The sequence below is a fragment of the Acipenser ruthenus genome, chromosome 60 (assembly GCF_902713425.1).
Source record: "Acipenser ruthenus chromosome 60, fAciRut3.2 maternal haplotype, whole genome shotgun sequence".
Taxonomy (NCBI): domain Eukaryota; kingdom Metazoa; phylum Chordata; class Actinopteri; order Acipenseriformes; family Acipenseridae; genus Acipenser; species Acipenser ruthenus.
In genome coordinates this window covers 1,857,832-1,877,504 of record NC_081248.1, presented here as the reverse complement: position 1 = coordinate 1,877,504, position 19,673 = coordinate 1,857,832, and the positions used below count along the sequence as shown (strand labels likewise).

The following is a 19,673-nucleotide window of genomic DNA, read 5'->3' as shown; positions in this document are numbered from 1 at the left end:
CACCTCTGTGTCTCTCTCATCTCTCAGCGGATACCCACAGTACAGAACACACCTGTTACAGTCGTATTCACACTTAATGGAGAAACCAGCTATGTGAAAACACTGACAGTGTTTTCTTTTGTAATAAACATAGAAAATATAAAATAACATCAAAAAATATTATCATCACAATATATATTTTTGGACGGTCTACTGCCCAAACCAACATGAACTATTGTTTAATAATATATTCTTGCATATTTTGTATATTTTTTAAGCATTTAGGCACAATGCTAAACTTTTAACACTTGGCTAATGTTTCAGCAGCTAAACTCTATTAAAGTAACTGTAGCTGACAAAATAGTTCTACCGTAATGAATCTGCACTATACAGGTATTTGTATTTAGCTTTTCTTGTTCTGAAATCAACACATGAATGAATGCATGGATTTATTTAATACCTGCAGATAAATACTTAATAAAGGCGAGTATGAGCATCAGCACCCTCTAGTGGCTGCTATAAGTTTAACCCTCTGGGCTGCTGTTCTGTATCAGTGAATGGAAACGGTGAATCTTGCTCAGGTACCTTTGCTTTTCTTCTTAATGTCGACCACAGCGTAGACCAGCTCACCCTCCCTCTCTGCAGCTGCTGAACGAACAAGAAGACATGAACACAAAGCATGCCTGTGAGTGACCTCCACTGCCCATCGCCACGGCTCTCCATTCACAATCAGAGCTCTCAGTGTGAGGGAAAGACCACGAGCATGACGAGTATCAACAGCATGTACAGAGCAGTGCAGAATAAGACATGCCAATGAAGAGTTTAATGGGAATTGGATGCACGATTCTCCAGATACATGCAAAACTATACGGACAGATACACCCAGAATCTAATATACGGACAGGCAGACACCCCCCTGTATCTCCAGGATCTGATATTCTCAATAGCTAAATAATGTTATTATTTGTTTATTATTATTTGTTTATTTAGCAGACGCCTTTATCCAAGGCGACTTACAGAGACTAGGGTGTGTGAACTATGCATCAGCTGCAGAGTCACTTACAATTACGTCTCACCCGAAAGACGGAGCACAAGGAGGTTAAGTGACTTGCTCAGGGTCACACAATGAGTCAGTGGCTGAGGTGGGATTTGAACCGGGGACCTCCTGGTTACAAGCCCTTTTCTTTAACCACTGGACCACACAGCCTCCTAATGTTAAAAGTGAGAACCTCACTATGCAATCTGTACTGTACTGTACACAGGGCAATGCTGGCGGAACTACACTACCCTATCAAACCCTGTAAAGAACTACAGCAGCTACTCAAAGTATCAAACTGTAATTATTATTACCATGGCTGGTCTCAGGAATGTCGTGACTGTTCTCAGCCACAGGGGATGCTGCTGGCTCCCTTAATGTTTTAGGTTTTTGTCTGATAACTCCATATTTCTCTGCAACAAAAAAAACACACACACAAAAAACAATGAGAACTGCAACTCGCTACCACCGTGCTAAAATTAAGAGGGGCAAACGGACAGATATACAGACACACAAGCGAACACATACAAACACACACAGACCCACGCTCTCCCCCCTCTCTCTGCTCTCTCTCCTCTCTCCTGCTCCTCTCTCCTTCCCACTCCCCTCCCGCTCCTCTCTCCTTCCCACTCCTCTCTCCCCCCTCCCGCCCCTCTCCCACTCCTCTCTCCCCTCTCCCGCTCCTCTCTCCTTCCCACTCCTACCCCACCCCTCTCCCACACCTCTGTCCCCACACTCCTGCTCCTCCCCCTCCCCTCCCCTCTCCCCCTCCTCTCTCCTTCCCACTCCTCTCTCCCCCCTCCCGCTCCTCTCTCCTTCCCAGTCCTACCCCACCCCTCTCAAGCTCCTCTGTCCCCACACTCCTGCTCCTCCCCCTCCCCTCCCCTCTCCCCCTCCTCTCTCCTTCCCACTCCTCTCTCCCCCCTCCCGCTCCTCTCTCCTTCCCACTCCTCTCTCCCCCCCGTCTCCCGCTCCTCTCTCCCCTGCTCCTCTCTCTCTCTGCTCCTCTCTCCCCCGCTCCTCTCCCCCGCTCCTCTCCCCCCCCGCCTCTCTCACCGATGGTTTCTCGGAGGCTCTGGTTGTTCTTCAGGGCTCTCACTGTTAGGAACAGGCAGGCTGAGATCACAGGGAGCAGGATGAAGACAGACACCAGCGAGACAATGAGGGTCAGAGCAGCTGCAACGAAAAACAGCAATTCAGCCATTAATCGCTTCTTGATCACCATGCGTTCATTTAGTGAGCCTCCATTAAACACCCAGTGCAGACGGCAATTGCCATTGATTGGTACTGAATTGTAAAGGTGATGGAAGGACAGTTTTTCTTGTTTTCAAATCAACACATTTCGAGGACGAGTATCAGCACACCCCTAATGCTTAGCACACCTTTAAAGGGAGGGTCAGTGATAATGTCAATGACGCTAATAAGAGGTGAGAGAATGGATTTGAAAGTCTTGGTTAGCTCACTTGCTGTTCTGAGCTCCACAGTGTTGCTCGTGCTGTTAAAAGTCCTCCTCTCTGTGATCTGGTTCTCTGCGACGCACTGGTAAGTTCCTTCATGCAGCTCCTGCACGGAGTGGATGGACAGCGTGGCCCCTCCCTCGCTCAGTGTGTAAGTCCTGGTGTGGTCAGGGATGTGTAACCGCTGCCCGTTCCGGTACCACGAGTAGCTGGGCTTGGTCCCCCGAAGTACAGAGCAGTGTAGAGACACCCTGCTGTTCTTCCACACACCCCCCTCCGGGAGAGCAGAGCTCAGGTTAGCGCCTGCCACTGGCACTGCAGGGGTTCAAAACGGGAACACTTTAAAATAATGACTGCAAATTCTAATGACTGAATACCACAGGAATAACACCTGAATATCTTGTGCAGTTCAGCCCTGTTAATTCATGCTTTGATTTGTGCATGAATTAACACTTCTCACAATCCCCTGGTGGATGAGTAATGCATGCCTTATACATGTGATCTACATTATTTGGCAGGCACTGTTTCTCCTCATCGTGCTACAGCAGACCCTGCTGGCCAGGCGTCCAGCGAGCTCAGAGCGGACACCTGCAGGGCTGGCCCTGGTCCTCCAGAGGCCGGTAGCTCGCTGACATCCGCTCTCAAGTTCCTGGGTGTAGAAGAGGAAGCTGGCTCGGTCATGTGATCAGAGGACGCCCACTGAACCTTCAGTTTCCTGAGCTGTGTGGGGAACTGCTGGGGTAACGGGACCAAAATAATGTGACTTTCTAAATTGGGAAGAAGATAAAATAATTTGGCACTCTAAATTTTATATATATATAAACTATTTCTCCAAGATGTGCTGGTAATGCAGTTTAACCAGACAATACCCAACAGTAAATGTTTAGTTTTAACTGGGAGGGGGGCACCACCTCGAATGCTGTCTGTTGGGTACAGCCCCCGGCAGTCTCCCCTGCAAACTAGCCACCTGATCTTTTAGACACTTTGGCTCATTAAGTTGTTGATGACAGGCTGGCTCTGATTGGCAGGACTGCAGTGTTCCTCACAAGTTTTGGGAGGAATGTAAATTGTGCAGTTTAACCGATGGAGCCAGCCTGCCCTCAACAAAAATGGTCAGACACAGCCCAGTGTCCTTCCCATGGTGCATCAGTACTGTGGGCAACAGAATGGTTATCAGCTCACCAGGGTCTGAATGAGTGTTTACTCCTGTAAATTCCAGCAAACTCCATCACAACCCCTCTGCACAAGGTGATCGAACACTATTTAAACATTGAGTAAATATGACAAAACATGATTCTATTGATATGGAGATTCTAACAATGTGGCTGTGAGATTATTATTTAGAATATTATTTTCCAATATTAAATGGCTGCTAAAATATACTGAAAATATACTCTCTCTCTCTCTCTCTCTCTCTCTCTCTCTCTCTCTCTCTATATATATATATATCAAATATATTTGTAATTGTTTTTAAATATATTTCATTCATATTGACATATATTTTAAAATATACTCTAAATATACATTTATGTTGAAAAATATTCCAGAATACATTTAAATATATTCTGAAATATAATTATAGACATATTATGGAATATATTCTGATTGTAATGGTGCAGTATATTGTGTCTATAATATATAACACTGGAATATAAAATACAGTAAATTTGTATTTCAAAAGGACCAGCAAAAAAGTGTGTATTATCAGTAAATCTTATTATCAAGAGTCTATCAGTTTTTATTGGTGTTACAGTAACACTGAAATCAAATTTCAATTACACTTCAATGAAAAGCATATACATTTAAAAGTACTGTGCATTTTTAAAATGCAGTTGTAGTGAACTTTTATACATTGCGAATGAACTGCACTTAAAATCTGCACGTCCCGTTGTGATCACAGGCATTTTAAAACCACAAAGCGAGGCGTCCTCAACGTCAGTATTGAGCAAATGGGAAACGCTGACGACTTGCATCCACAGTTTCAGGGGTGCCGATCACTTTGAAAACTGGTGCTCAACTGTCAAACCCCTAAATGATCAAACCCCTCCCTTACCAAGCCACCTCGCCTCGCTCTTCAATCCGTTCAGTGTCTTGTGTTGCAGTAAATATTTAACAAAGTTTACCCCATATCTAATCACCCCCATATCTTAAAACAAGTTTACCTGCTTTGTATCTTGTAAAAATTCTGCCGTAAAAATTAAACATGTCTACTGGCGACAGAATTTAATGTTGCTGATGCTATATGAGGTACCCTGGTGCTAGATTCTAGCGCTATAGAGCCAAATTAGCACCCCTGAGTTTGCTGTTCATAGGCCTGTATGGTTGTACACCAGTTTTTCAGGGCAGCAGTGTGGAGTAGTGGTTAGTGCTCTGGACTCTTGACCGGAGGTTTGTGGGTTCAATCCCCAGTGGGGGACACTGCTGTTGTACCCTTGAGCAAGGTACTTTACCTAGATTGTTTCAGTAAAAACCCAGCTGTATAAATGGGGAATTGTATGTAAAAATAATGTAATATCTTGTAACAATTGTAAGTCGCCCTGGATAAGGGCGTCTGCTAAGAAATAAATAATAATAATAATAATAACTGGCTGACAAAGTGTTCGTGGGCATGTTGAAATCGCAGCAACATCTTTCTTTTTCTTGTACAGTGGTGTATTATCCACTGCTTTCAACACCTCCACTTTGTAAGGATATGATGTGTGAGCACTATGGCAACTTGAACACTAAAGTACAGTACAGAGGCGCTAATCTGGATGCAAGTGAATACGTTTCCCAACATCCTTTGCACTCAGCTGTTTGAACTACAGTGATTTGTTTTATTCAATGTTTTCTTCCATGGGGGCTCCAAAATAATTCACACTGACAGCACGTGTGTGTTCAGCGAATTCGTATTATAAGAAGTAATTTACAGTAAGCGACTGCTAAATTTGCCCAGGACCATGTAGAAAATTCGTAGTATCAAGAAATTAGTCTAATCCAAGTTTGTTTTAATGAGAATTCACTGTATATATATATTTCCGCGTAGTATGTTGCAATATATTTCGATGAAATAAAAAAAAAATGTTAGCTACAATTACTTTAAGACAGACAATGGCAAAATCACAACTTGCCTACAGCCGTGTATCAATGAATAGTGAGACTTTCTTTACATCATATATCATATCATAATAGAGGTCTGTATCCTTTGTATTGTGATTCAAGACCAGAAGCACATCAGTGCTCACTGTAGTTCACAGAGTGGTTCTTGAATGAAGAAGAAGCATGTTTTATAGTTGATATGGATACACACTCTCCCTGCCTCGTTTCATTTCTGTCTTTTAACAAAACGGTCTGTTATTAAATGACCATTTGATCTTATTGTGCATCATACAAGTCACATATCGGGATACATATCATATCGTGGCATTAGTGTATTGTCACAACCCTAATATATAGATACAGATAGATAGACAGACAGACAGACAGACAGATAGATATGTATTGTATTGTGAGATTAGTGTACAGTCGCACCCCTGCTCACCTATAGCTGTGATGTTGATCCGCTCGCTGGTTTTGATCTCCTGGGACACGTTATTGAAGGAATCACACCAGTACTGTCCCGAGTCACTTTCGTTCAGAATGGTCCGGTTGTGGGAGACTGGGCCAGGCCCGGGCAGGCTGGTCCAGTACAGAAGCGTGCTGCTCTGGTTCCCCTCGTTGCCACGGTGATGAAAGCTGTACCAGATTGGGCCGGTCCCTCTGTGTGACTCGCACCGCAGTGTTAGCGTGTCACCAGAGGGGGCGACGCTGTTTCCTGACACCAGAGACAGGGAGGGGGCGGAGACAGGAACTGCAGGCCAGAGGAGGAGGAAATAGAATGACATCAGACCCCTTGTACAAGTTCACCCCAAGTTCACTGTGCAGGACACACTTTACCATACCTTGGTATTCTTTATCAAGCTGTCACTGCTTTATTACACCTTGCTTTGCTTTTTATAACAGTTAGTTTATCATGTTTTTTTTTTAATATGCTTTATCATACCTCTCCGTGCTTTACAATGCAACCTTATGCTTCACCAGCACTTTGCTTTATTACACTTTGTGTATGTATGTGTCTGTGTGTTTATTTATTCCTGTGTGTGTGTGTTTTTTTGATTGTCTGTGTTTCCGTGTGTCTTTCTTTTTTTTTGCTGAGTCTGTGTGTCATTAGAACATAAGAAAGTTTACAAACGAGAGGAGGCCATTCAGCCCATCTTGCTCGTTTGGTTGTTAGTAGCTTATTGATCCCAGAATCTCATCAAGCAGCTTCTTGAAGGATCACAGGGTGTCAGCTTCAACAACATTACTGGGGAGTTGGTTCCAGACCCTCACAATTCTCTGTGTAAAAAAGTGCCTCCTATTTACTGATCTGAATGCCCCTTTATCTAATCTCCATTTGTGACGCCTGGTCCTTGTTTCTTTTTTCACGTCAATAAAGTCCCCTGGGTCGACATTGTCTATACCTTTTAGGATTTTGAATGTTTGAATCAGATCGCCGCGTAGTCTTCTTTGTTCAAGACTGAATAGATTCAATTCTTTTAGCCTGTCTGCATACGAAATGCCTTTTAAACCCGGGATAATTCTGGTTGTCTGTGTCTCAGTGTTTGTGTTTCTAATTTTGTGCCTGTGTGTCTGTCTGTTCATGTCTGTCTGTGTGTCTAGGTGTCTCAGTGTTTGTCTCCCTGCTTGTGTCTGTCTGTGTGTCTCAGTGTTTGTGTCTCCCTGCTTGTGTGTGTGTTGTATGTCCTACTGTTCGACATAATTAAACCTTCCAAACTGCACAGGGGTCAAACAGGATGCACTGATTTAATAAAGAAGCCTCTGTCACCCAGCACAGTGAGGAGTGCAGACTGGCTGCTGATCCCTTCCTCTCCCTCTCCGTATGCAGCCTGGCAGCAGTAAGAGCCTGTGTCGCTCTCCTGGGCTCTCAGAAGGATGAGCTCATCGCTCCGCTGGTCTGCGGCGGTGTGCCTGGCGATGTGGCCCTGGCTGCCCTCTCTGTGCCACGTGAAAACGATGGGCAGCGAGCCGACAGCGACAGAGCACAGCAGGGAGAGACTAGTGCCCTCTATCACCACCCCGCCAATCGGGGACACCCGCAATGCAACACCAGACAACTTCAGTCCTACAAGATACCAGGCAAATATTGGAGGGCTATTCAGAATTACCTCCAGAGATTTTAAATTCTTGTCTTGTGTCTGTTTTTTATCACATCACTTAAAGGGAGGGTCAGCGTTAATGTTAATAAAGCTAATAAGAGGTAAGAGAATGGATTTTAAAGATGGTCAGCGCTCCTTTAAAGATGGGACCAGTGATCATGTTAATAAAGCTAATGAGAGGTGAGAGAATGGATTTTAAAAATGGTCAGTGCTCCTTTAAAGGGAGGGTCAGCGTTAATGTTAATAAAGCTAATAAGAGGTGAGAGAATGGATTTTAAAGATGTCCTTTAAAGACGGCAGTGATAATGTTAATAAAGCTAATAAGAGGTGAGAGAATGGATTTTAAAGATGTCCTTTAAAGACGGCAGTGATAATGTTAATAAAGCTAATAAGAGGTGAGAGAATGGATTTTAAAGATGGTCAGCGCTCCTTTAAAGGGAGGGACCAGTGATCATGTTAATAAAGTTAATGAGAGGTAAGAGAATGGATTTTAAAGATGGTCAGCGCTCCTTTAAAGGGAGGGGCCGGTGATCATGTTAATAAATCTAATAAGAGGTGAGAGAATGAATTTTAAAGCCGGTTAGAAATTCTTCATAATCACAGCACTGTATGATACAAGAGTGACTTTGAAATATTTCATTGTGATTGACTCCTGTTGTAATGTGCAGTTTCATGCAAAGCATTTAAAATGACTCACTCAATACAGTCAGTGTAAGAGCATCACTTCTTTTCGAGTGCAATGGGTAACCGGTCCTGTCACCCTGGCAAGTATATTCCCCACTGTGGTTCACAGCAGCAGAGGTGATTGTGTATCTGTCATTCCAATTCTGGTACAGTGGAAGTGATCTCCCATCCTTGTACCACGTATACCCCCAGGCAGTGAGCTCCCCTGGAACCTGACACCTCAGAGTGACGGTGTCGGATTCAGAGATCGGAACCCCTGCTGGCTCCCGGACCAGGACAGCCTTCGGGATCTCTGTAGAAACAGAGGAAAAATCAGAATTACTACAAACCCCTACCAAACAACACAGCCCTTTACAGTGGTGGAGGGTCTTAAAAGAACTCCCTGAATCTCACCTGTCCTGCACTTCCATTAGCGGCTGGTGTTGATCACAGAGAAGTCTGGTGTAAAACCAATTATTTTTATTTAAGAACAATGATAATCAAAAAGCTAATTGAACAAAATATCAAACAATTTGAAGAAAAGTGGAAACCAAAAATAACTATTTATAGTCACCTAATCACAGATACTGACTTCAATAACTGAGTCCAACCACAGAGCTGCAAAACTGCCCTCTGATCTGCACAAAAGGAAAATCCTGACTGAACCAACTGACAGCCTTTATACCTTTCCAGGCCTACCCCTCCCCCAGAATAAACCATTCTGCAGGTGGGTATATAGAAACAAACCAGCAAACAGTTATCAAGAATAAATAAAGTATTCAAAAAGAAACAAATCAATGAATATATATATATATATATATATATATATATATATATATATATATATATATATATATATATATATATATATATATATATATATGTACTAAACATTAATCTAACACATGCATTAAAACTATGCTTTAAAACCAGCAGAGGGAAACTTAATTAAAATCAGCTATCCCCCCTTTCAATATCTTCTACAGGTACTGCCCTGCTTCAGGAAGTCAGTACCCAGGGAAGTCAATAAAAGCTTCCCTCACCAACATGACTGGTTCCCCACTTCCTGTCAAGATGGAGGACCATACCACCACACCCAACTCAGGTTACCTAAACCATTGCATATCAAAAAACATGCACATTAAAATAACTGTTGTTCATTTTAGCTTAACAATAGTACTGCAATACATTGTTCTGGAAGTGTGCTCCTTTCCAAACCAGCTCTCTAAACAGTACTCTTGATTAACCTTTCTTTTGTTTTTCAGGACACTCCCAACCACAGGCCTCCAGTCCCCATACAACAGGTAAGTGAATTTTGTTTTTATTATGTTCCTTACTAGACACAAGGTTCAGCAACACTATACACAAAAAACAATTTGCAGAAAATGTCCAGATACATACTGAGACAAATGTGAGGGTCTCCTCCCTCACAGTGCAGTTTTGGAAGATTACTCTTTGCTGTGCTTTTACTGTGGGACACATTTATAAGGGTAACACTGTATTTACAATGATTGAGGTTCTTAAAATAATTCCCTATATCTGACCTGTCCTGCACTTACATTTGCTATGCAGCTTTGAAAGAAACTCATGTTATAGCAAATATGTAGTTTCATTTTAAAACTATTTACTGTATTTTTCTTCATTGTTGAATTTGCCCCCATTTACTACTGACTATTGTATTTTATAACTGCTCTTACCTGTAATGTGATATTCATAATGTGATATGTTGTAACAAATCTAAGTCAACCTGGATAAGGGTGTCTGCTAAGAAATACATATTATTATTATTATTATTATTATTATTATTATTATTATTAAATAAGGCTCTCCCTCAGTGCAGTCATGCTCTGGGGGGAGGGCCATGTCTCAGCTGCTTATTTTTCATTCATCATTTTCCTATCTTTCGGGGGTAGGTGGCATTGCGCCACTGCAGTTGTTGCGTTAAACATTCATAATCATCATTTTATCCAGACAAGGTCTCTGGCGAACTTCATGTTACATCATTAATTCATCAGTGAATTGCAATCTAAGTCATCCACAGTGCGGATTCTCAATGACAAACTTTTCAAATAGAAGGTTTTTATGAAAGTCAAAACTTTTGTCATTGGATTTTTTAAGTTTCTTTTAGTATTTATAAATGTAACACTATTGAGTGTTTAATAGTTATGATGAAATAATGTACAAAATGTAATTACATTTAACTTGAGAATTTATTTACTAAATTCAAATGGCAAACATTTTGACTAGAAGTCTTTCTCAGTGTCTTCAGTGTAAATTCAATGGCAAACGTTTCCACTAGAAGTCTTCCTCTGTGTCTTCAATGTAAATTCAATGACAAAGATTTCCACTAGAAGTCTTCCTCAGTGTCTTCAGTGTAAATTCAATGACAGACATTTCCACTAGAAGTCTCTCTGTGTCTTCAGTGTAAATTCAATGACAGACATTTCCACTAGAAGTCTCTCTGTGTCTTCAATGTAAATTCAATGACAAACATTTCCACTAGAAGTCTTCCTCAGCGTCTTCAGTGTAAATTCAATGACAGACATTTCCACTAGAAGTCTCTCTCAGCGTCTTCAGTGTAAATTCAATGGCAAACGTTTCCACTAGAAGTCTCTCTCAGCGTCTTCAGTGTAAATTCAATGACAAACATTTCCACTAGAAGTCTCTCTCAGCGTCTTCAGTGTAAATTCAATGGCAAACGTTTCCACTAGAAGTCTTTCTTAGTGTCTTCAGCGTAAATTCAATGACAAACATTTCCACTAGAAGTCTTTCTAAGTGTCTTCAGTGTAAATTGAAGATTCCTTTTGAAAGGAGAATTTGCTTCAGAGTCACTTAAAATCAGTCAATGTGGAAGTTGATTGCCATTGTGGAACTCAGGGCAGCTTTTCTTGTTGTGAAATGATCACATTTTTTACATACTTGTTTAGGTTTTATTTAATACCTGCAGACAAAAAAAAACTCAAAGGAAATGACATTGAGAATGTGAGAATCTGCACAGCCCTAATAAAAGTACTGAGTGAGAGTGACCCAAATCCTTCATTTCCTAGTATCATGTATTAAGTATAGTAGATATGCTTTTAAATATATTGTATCATACATACTACATTATATTGAAATATATCAAGCTAATTAATTTACATATTTACAAAATGCATTACAAGTCTGTGTTATTACACTCTGAACATATATTCTACATTTCAGTATATTGTAGTCTATATTTGTAATATATTTTCATTGTATGCTACTCTTTATTTGTAATATATATATATATATATATATATATATATATATATATAACATTCATAGTTTTAAAAATGTCCAAGCAGTTTTACTATATATATATATATATATATATATATATATATATATATATATATATAGTACCTTGCATAAGTATTCACCCCCCTTGGACTTTTCCACATTTTGTAGAGTTACAACCAGGAATTAAAATGGATTTAATTGGGATTTTTACCATTTGATTTACACAACATACTTAACACTTTGAAGGAACAAAATATTTTTTTATTGTGACACAAAAGTTAATTAAACAAAAAAAAGGCATTTGTTGGTTGCATAAGTATTCACCCCCCTGAGTCAATACTTGGTAGAAGCACCTTTGGCAGCAATTCCAGCTTTGAGTCTTTTTGGGTAAGTCTCTACCAGCTTTGCACATCTGGATCCCGCAATTTTTGCCCATTCTTCTCGGCAAAATTGCGCAAGCTCTGTCAAGTTGGATGGGGACCGTTGGTGAACAGCAATTTTCAAGTCTTGCCACAGATTCTCAATCGGATTGAGGTCTGGGCTTTGACTGGGCCAATCTAAGACATTCAGGTTCTTGTTTTTAAACCACTCCAGTGTAGCTTTGGCTGTGTGTTTAGGGTCATTGTCCTGCTGGAAGGTGAACCTCCGCCCCAGTCCCAGGTCTCTTGCAGACTGAAACAGGTTTTCCTCTAGAATTTCCCTGTATTTGGCTCCATCCATCTTGCCCTCAATCCTGACCAGTTTCCCAGTCCCTGCCGATGAAAAGCATCCCCATAACATGTTGCTGCCACCACCATGCTTCACCGTGGGGATGGTGTTCTCAGGGTGATGAGCAGTGTTGGCTTTGCGCCACACATAGCGTTTTGCACTAAGGCCAAAAAGTTCCATTTTGGTCTCATCAGACCAGAGAACCTTTTTCCACATGTTTGCTGTGTCTCCCACATTCCTTTTGGCAAAATCCATACAGGATTTGATATGTTTTTTTTTTCAGCAATGGCTTTCTTCTCGCCACTCTTCCATAAAGCCCAGCTTTGTGGAGCGTCCGGGTTATAGTTGTCCCATGGACGGTTTCTCCCATCTCAGCTGTGGATCTCTCCAGCTCCTTCAGAGTTACCATTGGCCTCCTGGTTGCTTCTCTGACTAATGCCCTCCTTACCTGGTCACTGAGTTTTGGTGGACGGTGCACCAGAGCTTATTTAGGGGTGTCACAGCAAAGGGGGTGAATACTTATGAAATCAAGACTTTTCAGTTTTTTATTTGTAAATAATTTTGAAAAATATGTAGATTTTTTCCCCCACTTCGACATTATGGACTATTTTGTGTAGATCAGTGACAAAAAATCCTAATTAAATCCATTTTAATTCCAGGTTGTAACACTACAAAATGTGGAAAAGTCCAAGGGGGGTGAATACTTATGCAAGGTACTGTGTGTGTGTGTATGTGTGTGTATATATACAGACGTGCTCAAATTTGTTGGTACCCCTCCACAAAAAACGAAGAATGCACAATTTTCTCTGAAATAACTTGAAACTGACAAAAGTAATTGGCATCCACCATTGTTTATTCCATATTTAATAGAAATCAGACTTTGCTTTTGATTTTTTATTCAACATAATATTGTAAATAAGAAAACAAATGAAAATGGCATGGACAAAAATGATGGGACCGCTAACCTAATATTTTGTTGCACAACCTTTAGAGGCAATCACTGCAATCAAACGTTTTCTGTAGCTCTCAGTGAGACTTCTGCACCTGTTAACAGGTAGTTTGGCCCACTCTTCCTGAGCAAACTGCTCCAGCTGTCTCAGGTTTGATGGGTGCCTTCTCCAGACTGCAAGTTTCAGCTCTTTCCATAGATGTTCGATAGGATTCAGATCAGGACTCATAGAAGGCCACTTCAGAATAGTCCAATGTTTTGTTCTTATCCATTCTTGGGTGTTTTTAGCTGTGTGTTTTGGGTCATTATCCTGTTGGAGGACCCATGACCTGCGACTGAGACAGAGCTTTCTGACACTGGGCAGTACGTTTCGCTCCAGAATGCCTTGATAGTCTTGAGATTTCATTGTGCCCTGCACAGATTCAAGGCACCCTGTGCCAGGCGCAGCAAAGCAGCCCCAAAACATAACCGAGCCTCCTCCATGTTTCACTGTAGGTATGGTGTTCTTTTCTTTGAAAGCTTCATTTTTTCGTCTGTGAACATAGAGCTGATGTGACTTGCCAAAAAGCTCCAGTTTTGACTCATCTGTCCAAAGGACATTCGCCCAGAAGGATTGTGGCTTGTCAATATGCATTTTAGCAAATTCCAGTCTGGCTTTTCTATGTTTTTCTTTCAAAAGTGGAGTCCTCCTGGGTCTTCTTCCATGGAGCCCACTTTCACTCAAAAAGCGACGGATGGTGCGATCAGAAACTGACGTACCTTCACCTTGGAGTTCAGCTTGTATCTCTTTGGCAGTTATCCTTGGTTCTTTTTCTACCATTCGCACTATCTTTCTGTTCAATCTGGGGTCGATTTTCCTCTTGCGGCCGCGCCCAGGGAGGTTGGCTACAGTTCCATGGACCTTAAACTTCTTAATAATATTTGCAACTGTTGTCACAGGAACATCAAGCTGCTTGGAGATGGTCTTGTAGCCTTTGCCTTTACCATGCTTGTCTATTATTTTCTTTCTGATCTCCTCAGACAACTCTCTCCTTTGCTTTCTCTGGTCCATGTTCAGTGTGGTGCACACAATGATACCAAACAGCACAGTGACTACTTTTCTCCATTTAAATAGGCTGAATGACTGATTACAAGATTGGAGACATGTGTGATACTAATTAAAGAAACTAATTAGTTTGAAATATCACTATAATCCAATTATTTATTATCTTTTCTAAGGGGTACCAACAAATGTGTCCAGGCCATTTTAGAATATCTTTGTAGAATAAGCAATAATTCATCTCTTTTCACAGCTTCTTTGCTTTATTCTATGACATACCAAAGGCATGCAAGTATACATGATAAAATAGCTTTTAATGTCATCACTTTTCAGGAAGAATGAAGCATTATTTCAATGAGCTGTAAGGGTACCAACAAATTTGAGCACGTCTGTATATATATATATATATTGTAAGACAGCAGGGAGGGGGTTAAATGCTCCCTGGAAGAAAACATGTGCGAAAGGTACATTTGTTTAATTTAATTGTATTTGGTTTATTGTTTGATTGTGTTACTTAATTGTTGAATTTAATTTGTTCATTGTTTTATTATTAATTATCCCCTGCACCTGGTAGCTATTGTTAAATTAGAGAGAGGCAGCTAGTCTGCTCATGGCTGCTGTGTAGAAGGAGGCAGATGAGGTGCTCTGCTTCCGAGCAGTCTGAAAAAAGTAAGCTGTGTGAACCTGTGTGTTTGTGTTGTGGTGGCGGATAAACGGCTCAACCGTCCTGCAAGTTAGTCAGGGACTTTTCGTGTATAGTCAGCGCTCCAAAACGGAGTTAGGTTTTTGTTTTGTTTTGTCAGTATTATTAAAAGTGTGCGTAAGCGCTGAACCTCTAACTTCTGTGTGTTGGGTCAATTTTTAAAGGGGCAAGAACCTGTGTGGTGCGATTCGTTTTACTATATATTATAGCCACACATACACAGCAGTGTGCACATTTATTAGAACACCTCAAGATTTCTCATTTCTATCCTTTATATGTCTACCTTCATGAAAATCTCTGGGTGTGAGAATTTAAATTTTCGGTCAGTAATTAGTGATATAGAAACAACAGGCACTTGTGTAAAAATGTTAGACCACTTTATGCTTTAATTAGGCATCTTAAACAACTTCCAAAAAGTCTCACGCATTTCACCATTTTTGGCTATGTGTTCCCTTTCTCTTACTATTTTAAATTAAAATAGGGTGGTGGTCAATTCACTGACGCACACAGGAGACAGAAGCTTTATTTGAAAACAATGCACCTGTGCCCAGTTTTATTATTTTCTGTTTGATTTATTTTAGCCAGCAGAGGGCGCTGTTGTCTGTGGCCTGAATAACGACAACGGTAAACAGGACCATAGTAATACCAATACAGGTAAACAGTCAAATGCTGGCGCACTCACAGGTGCTCTGAAATAATAATAAATAACAAAAGGCGAAAGAAAAAGGAAAAATAAAACACAATCATAAAACTACAAAATAAAAGCGCTGCTTACGCAGTGCCCCCACTGCCGCTAAGCCGGTCAGCTCAGGTCTCTGTCCTACGCTGTTATGCACTATACACTGGGGTGGCCAAGGTTCCCCTCTATTTACACATTCACATCCCCATTGTCTTTGATATAGTGGTACTGCAGTTGTGTGCCCTTATTATATATCTGAGCCCCACACTGCAGAGTCACAGCCTGTCCCTCCCACTCTGGACTCACAGGGGTGAATCTCAGAATGGGTTTCCTAAACAGCTCTGGAGAAACACAAGAAAATTATACAGTAAGTAAAAAAAAGAGTTAAGTATGGATTTGGTGAACAAGGTCCTCTATCGGGTTGCTAAACAGCTCTGTGGAAACACACAAACTGTAGCCATGTGTGGTTTATTTTATTCCTTTCTGTTATTGCAGTAACCACTGGATGACACAGTTCTCTCTCTTTCTGTATCACACTTTTGACTCGCACAGCTACCAAAACATTTACACTAATGTCAGTGGGCAGCGTTACAATTTTACACCAGCAATGGCATTAAACTAAAACAAAGGAATATCCAGGTTGCAATAAAAGAGGAAGTAAAATCTGAACCACAGGGACACCCATCATTTTTTTTAATCTGTAAAAATCTATAACCCCTCTGCTGTCTAAAATGACTCACCTTTCACAGTCAGTGATACAGAATAACTCCTTTTCTTCAACCCCGTCCCTTCTGCCTCCACCTCACACTGGTAGCTCCCTGTGTCTCTCAGCTCTGCCGCTGGGATTGAGTATGGCTCCCGTGATCGAGCTCCAATCAGATCCCCATTGTCTTTGCTATAGCGGTACTGCAGCTGTGTGCCCTGTTTATATATCTGAGCCCCACACTGCAGAGTCACAGCCTCTCCCTCCCACACTGAGGCACCAGGTAGCACTGTCAGAGTGGGTGTGCTGAACCGCTCTGCAGAAACACAAGTTCAAGTGTAACCCCCTGCATGTTAACAAGAAACACATTACGTTGCCTTAGAGGTGTCCTATTTATTACAGTGTTATATTTCTAAATATAACAACAATGCTGTTTTTCTGTAACACACCACTCATTTCAATCACCAGCATTGTTGCAGGAGGTAGTGTGAACTGAACACACTGAGACGTATAGAAGAAAAATTCTCTCCCCTGGAGAACGTTCCCAAGTAAAATATTTTTTTAAAAGCTATCCCCTAGTTGATTTACTTATGATGTGGGATTAAAAATATAAAAACTATCGGGATTCTATTGAAAAATATACTGCGATATGGACAACACAGGACACATCAATGACACTTGATGTTGTTTGAACGTAGAACAAAGAGGCAGTGTGGTCCAGTGGTTAAAGAAAAGGGCTTGTAACCAGGAGGTCCCCGGTTCAAATCCCACCTCAGCCACTGACTCATTGTGTGACGCTGAGCAAGTCACTTAACCTCCTTGTGCTCCGTCTTTCGGGTGAGACGTAGTTGTAAGTGACTTTGCAGCTGATGCATAGTTCACACACCCTAGTCTCTAATTCGCCTTGGATAAAGGCGTCTGCTAAATAAACTAATAATAGCAGAAGTTTGGTTGAAATTAGATTGTGACATCTAACATCAAGATTAGAATGTCTATTCAAGGTGGGTTTATCAACAGCTACATTTTTGTTGATTCGTCGTTGAACAGAGGTTATATCCCAGCATGATGCACGATGATATCATTTCTGGGAGCCGTTTCCCAAAATATTTGAGTCAAACTAACATCATGTTTGCTTGTGTATGCTGGGCTAGACCATCGTAAGATCAACGTTTAGGAGCTGCAGTGTTCAGGAGCTGCAGTGTTTAGACAAACGAAAATCATACTGAGACCTTCTCTTAATGCAATTGAGAATGAACCTACCTCTCACTGACACCCGCACCTCTGCAGAGTCACCAGAGTAATGGTAGTACTGGGAGCTCCACGCTCTGCACTTGTAGGACCCCTCGTCACTCTTTGAAACAGGATTCACACTCAGCTCTGTGTCAGCCTGGGACTGTAACTCTTTATTATCTTTATAAAAGACAACCTTGGTAGCTGTATAACCATAGCGGACACGACACCTCAGAGTCAGAGAGTCTCCCTCAAACACAGGCTGGGTGGGAGTCTGCAGGATCACTCGCTCATCTAAAATGACAAAAATGGATGGTCAAAATTCTGTAATTTTTTTTTTTTTAAAAAAAGGACATACTTTTGGGATATAATTTGTTAAGTTTGTTCATAAAATTATGTTTTTGCTTATGAGTTGTTACGAATGTTATTGTACTGTGGGCTTTGTTTTGACATGCACATGTTCTTTTTATAGAAACGTTTTCGTACTAACTTTTATACTTGAACCTATTAATATTGACTAAATAGAGCCGATTAATTGTTACACAATTGAATTATTAAAATGTTTTGTTATACTGTTACTTAATCGATTACTGTCTTGTTCACAGTAATCTTAAAATAACGCTAGAATGCTCAGTGAATACCTGACAAGCAGGCATATCCCAAAAGTATGATTTGGAGGTCATCTTCTCTTTCAGGGTTCTCTTTCGGTTTGTTGAAAAATAATATGTTTTTGACCGATTCAGATTTTGCTGCGGATGTATTTATTTTCAAAAGGTTTCCTTTAGATTGTGCTGCAGGTGGTGGGGGGGGGGGGGGGGGGGTCTTGTGCTGCACCAGGGCCCAGTAAATCATAGTGCCGGCGGGGGGTGGGGCTAAGATCCCTAAACACTTTGGGCCTCATTTATGAAAGGATGCTAAACTTTATGGTGCGCAATAATTGCAATTACTGTGCATGTTAATGATTTCCGTATTTACTATTGCAATTGTATTCATTATCACGTGAAATAGTGGGCATATTATGGTGCACACTAATTACACCCCAGGGGATAGCAATCTTAGCCCCACCCCCCAACGGCACTATGATTTACTGTGTCCTGGTGCAGCACAACCTAAAGACCCCCCCCCCCCCCCAACAACTACCACCTTCAGCACAACCTAAAGGAAACTGAAAGAGAGGATGACCGCCAAATCATACTTTTGGGATATGTCTGCTTGTCAGGTATTTGCTGAGCATTTTATATCAAAGCTGCTGATAGGCCCCTCCGTGGAGTGACGTCCTCGGTCCCGCCTCCTGAGGTAATAAATAGTCATTACGCGGAGAAGTCAGTCTCTTTTGCATTGAACCTGCGAATGCGAGTGATGCTATCTCACAAGGTTGCTGGTCATCTTCTCTTTCAGGGAACCTATCGTTCCCTTTCAATTCGAAGATGACTGCCAAATCATACTTTTGGAAAAGTATACCAGAGCTGTCGTGAGGGAGAATGAGTGGACAGCATCTGAGGGACAACTCGCTACCGTCATCTAGTGCTGGTGGTGTGAGCGTGCAACCTCAAGGACTCTAGTTCCTATTAACCCTTAGCGGTCCATTTATTCAGCGCGTCTCAGGCCCAAATTTATTTTCACACGCGCAGTTTATTTTAGACACGCTGTTTAAAAGTATTTTTTTTCACAGTAAAACAGGTTTAAAAGTCTCTGCATGTCAACAGGACACTCAGTACTGCATCTCCAGCCCCGCCCCACCCCTTATTCGCTGTTTTTTTCACATACCACTTCATAGTCGTGCATACCGAGAAATCATCTCCTGATCACTCGTTTTATCACCAAACTCCTCAATAATGCGATTCAAGTCATTATTTTATTACTCTAACATCTCAAAAAGCTCTGCAAATGTCTGTGATATTCTCTGAGCGCTGGATGCAGAAGCAGGTATCTTGTTTGTTTATGTCCGTGTTATCGCTGTGGTGTCGGGGCTATCTGTATTGCTCTGATCCTCCCACTTTTTTTTGGGGTTCTCTCGGCTCCTATCAGTCTCACTCGGCCACTGAATTGGTTTCTCAGCTTTTTCCAGCGAAAAAATGACTAGAGACCT

The 19,673-nt window shown here is 41.3% G+C and overlaps 1 protein-coding gene across 5 annotated transcripts in view; it reads right to left on the bottom strand.

The window, feature by feature from the left end:
• The window catches only part of LOC117410228 (Fc receptor-like protein 5), a 47,618-nt gene that overhangs the window by 3,499 nt on the left and 24,446 nt on the right, over window positions 1-19,673 (bottom strand). For 2 of the 5 annotated variants that reach the window (XM_059018526.1, XM_059018530.1), the window contains exons 6-14: window positions 17,615-17,878; window positions 16,392-16,670; window positions 8,347-8,625; window positions 7,319-7,615; window positions 5,993-6,301; window positions 2,479-2,787; window positions 2,072-2,191; window positions 1,330-1,428; window positions 565-627 (exon numbers count right to left, since the gene is read on the bottom strand). In XM_059018526.1, coding sequence (XP_058874509.1) covers window positions 565-627; window positions 1,330-1,428; window positions 2,072-2,191; window positions 2,479-2,787; window positions 5,993-6,301; window positions 7,319-7,615; window positions 8,347-8,625; window positions 16,392-16,670; window positions 17,615-17,878 — 2,019 coding nt within the window. The remainder of the gene's footprint in view (window positions 1-564; window positions 628-1,329; window positions 1,429-2,071; window positions 2,192-2,478; window positions 2,788-5,992; window positions 6,302-7,318; window positions 7,616-8,346; window positions 8,626-16,391; window positions 16,671-17,614; window positions 17,879-19,673) is intronic. The other 3 variants (XM_059018527.1, XM_059018529.1, XM_059018528.1) reach the window with 3 other exon arrangements.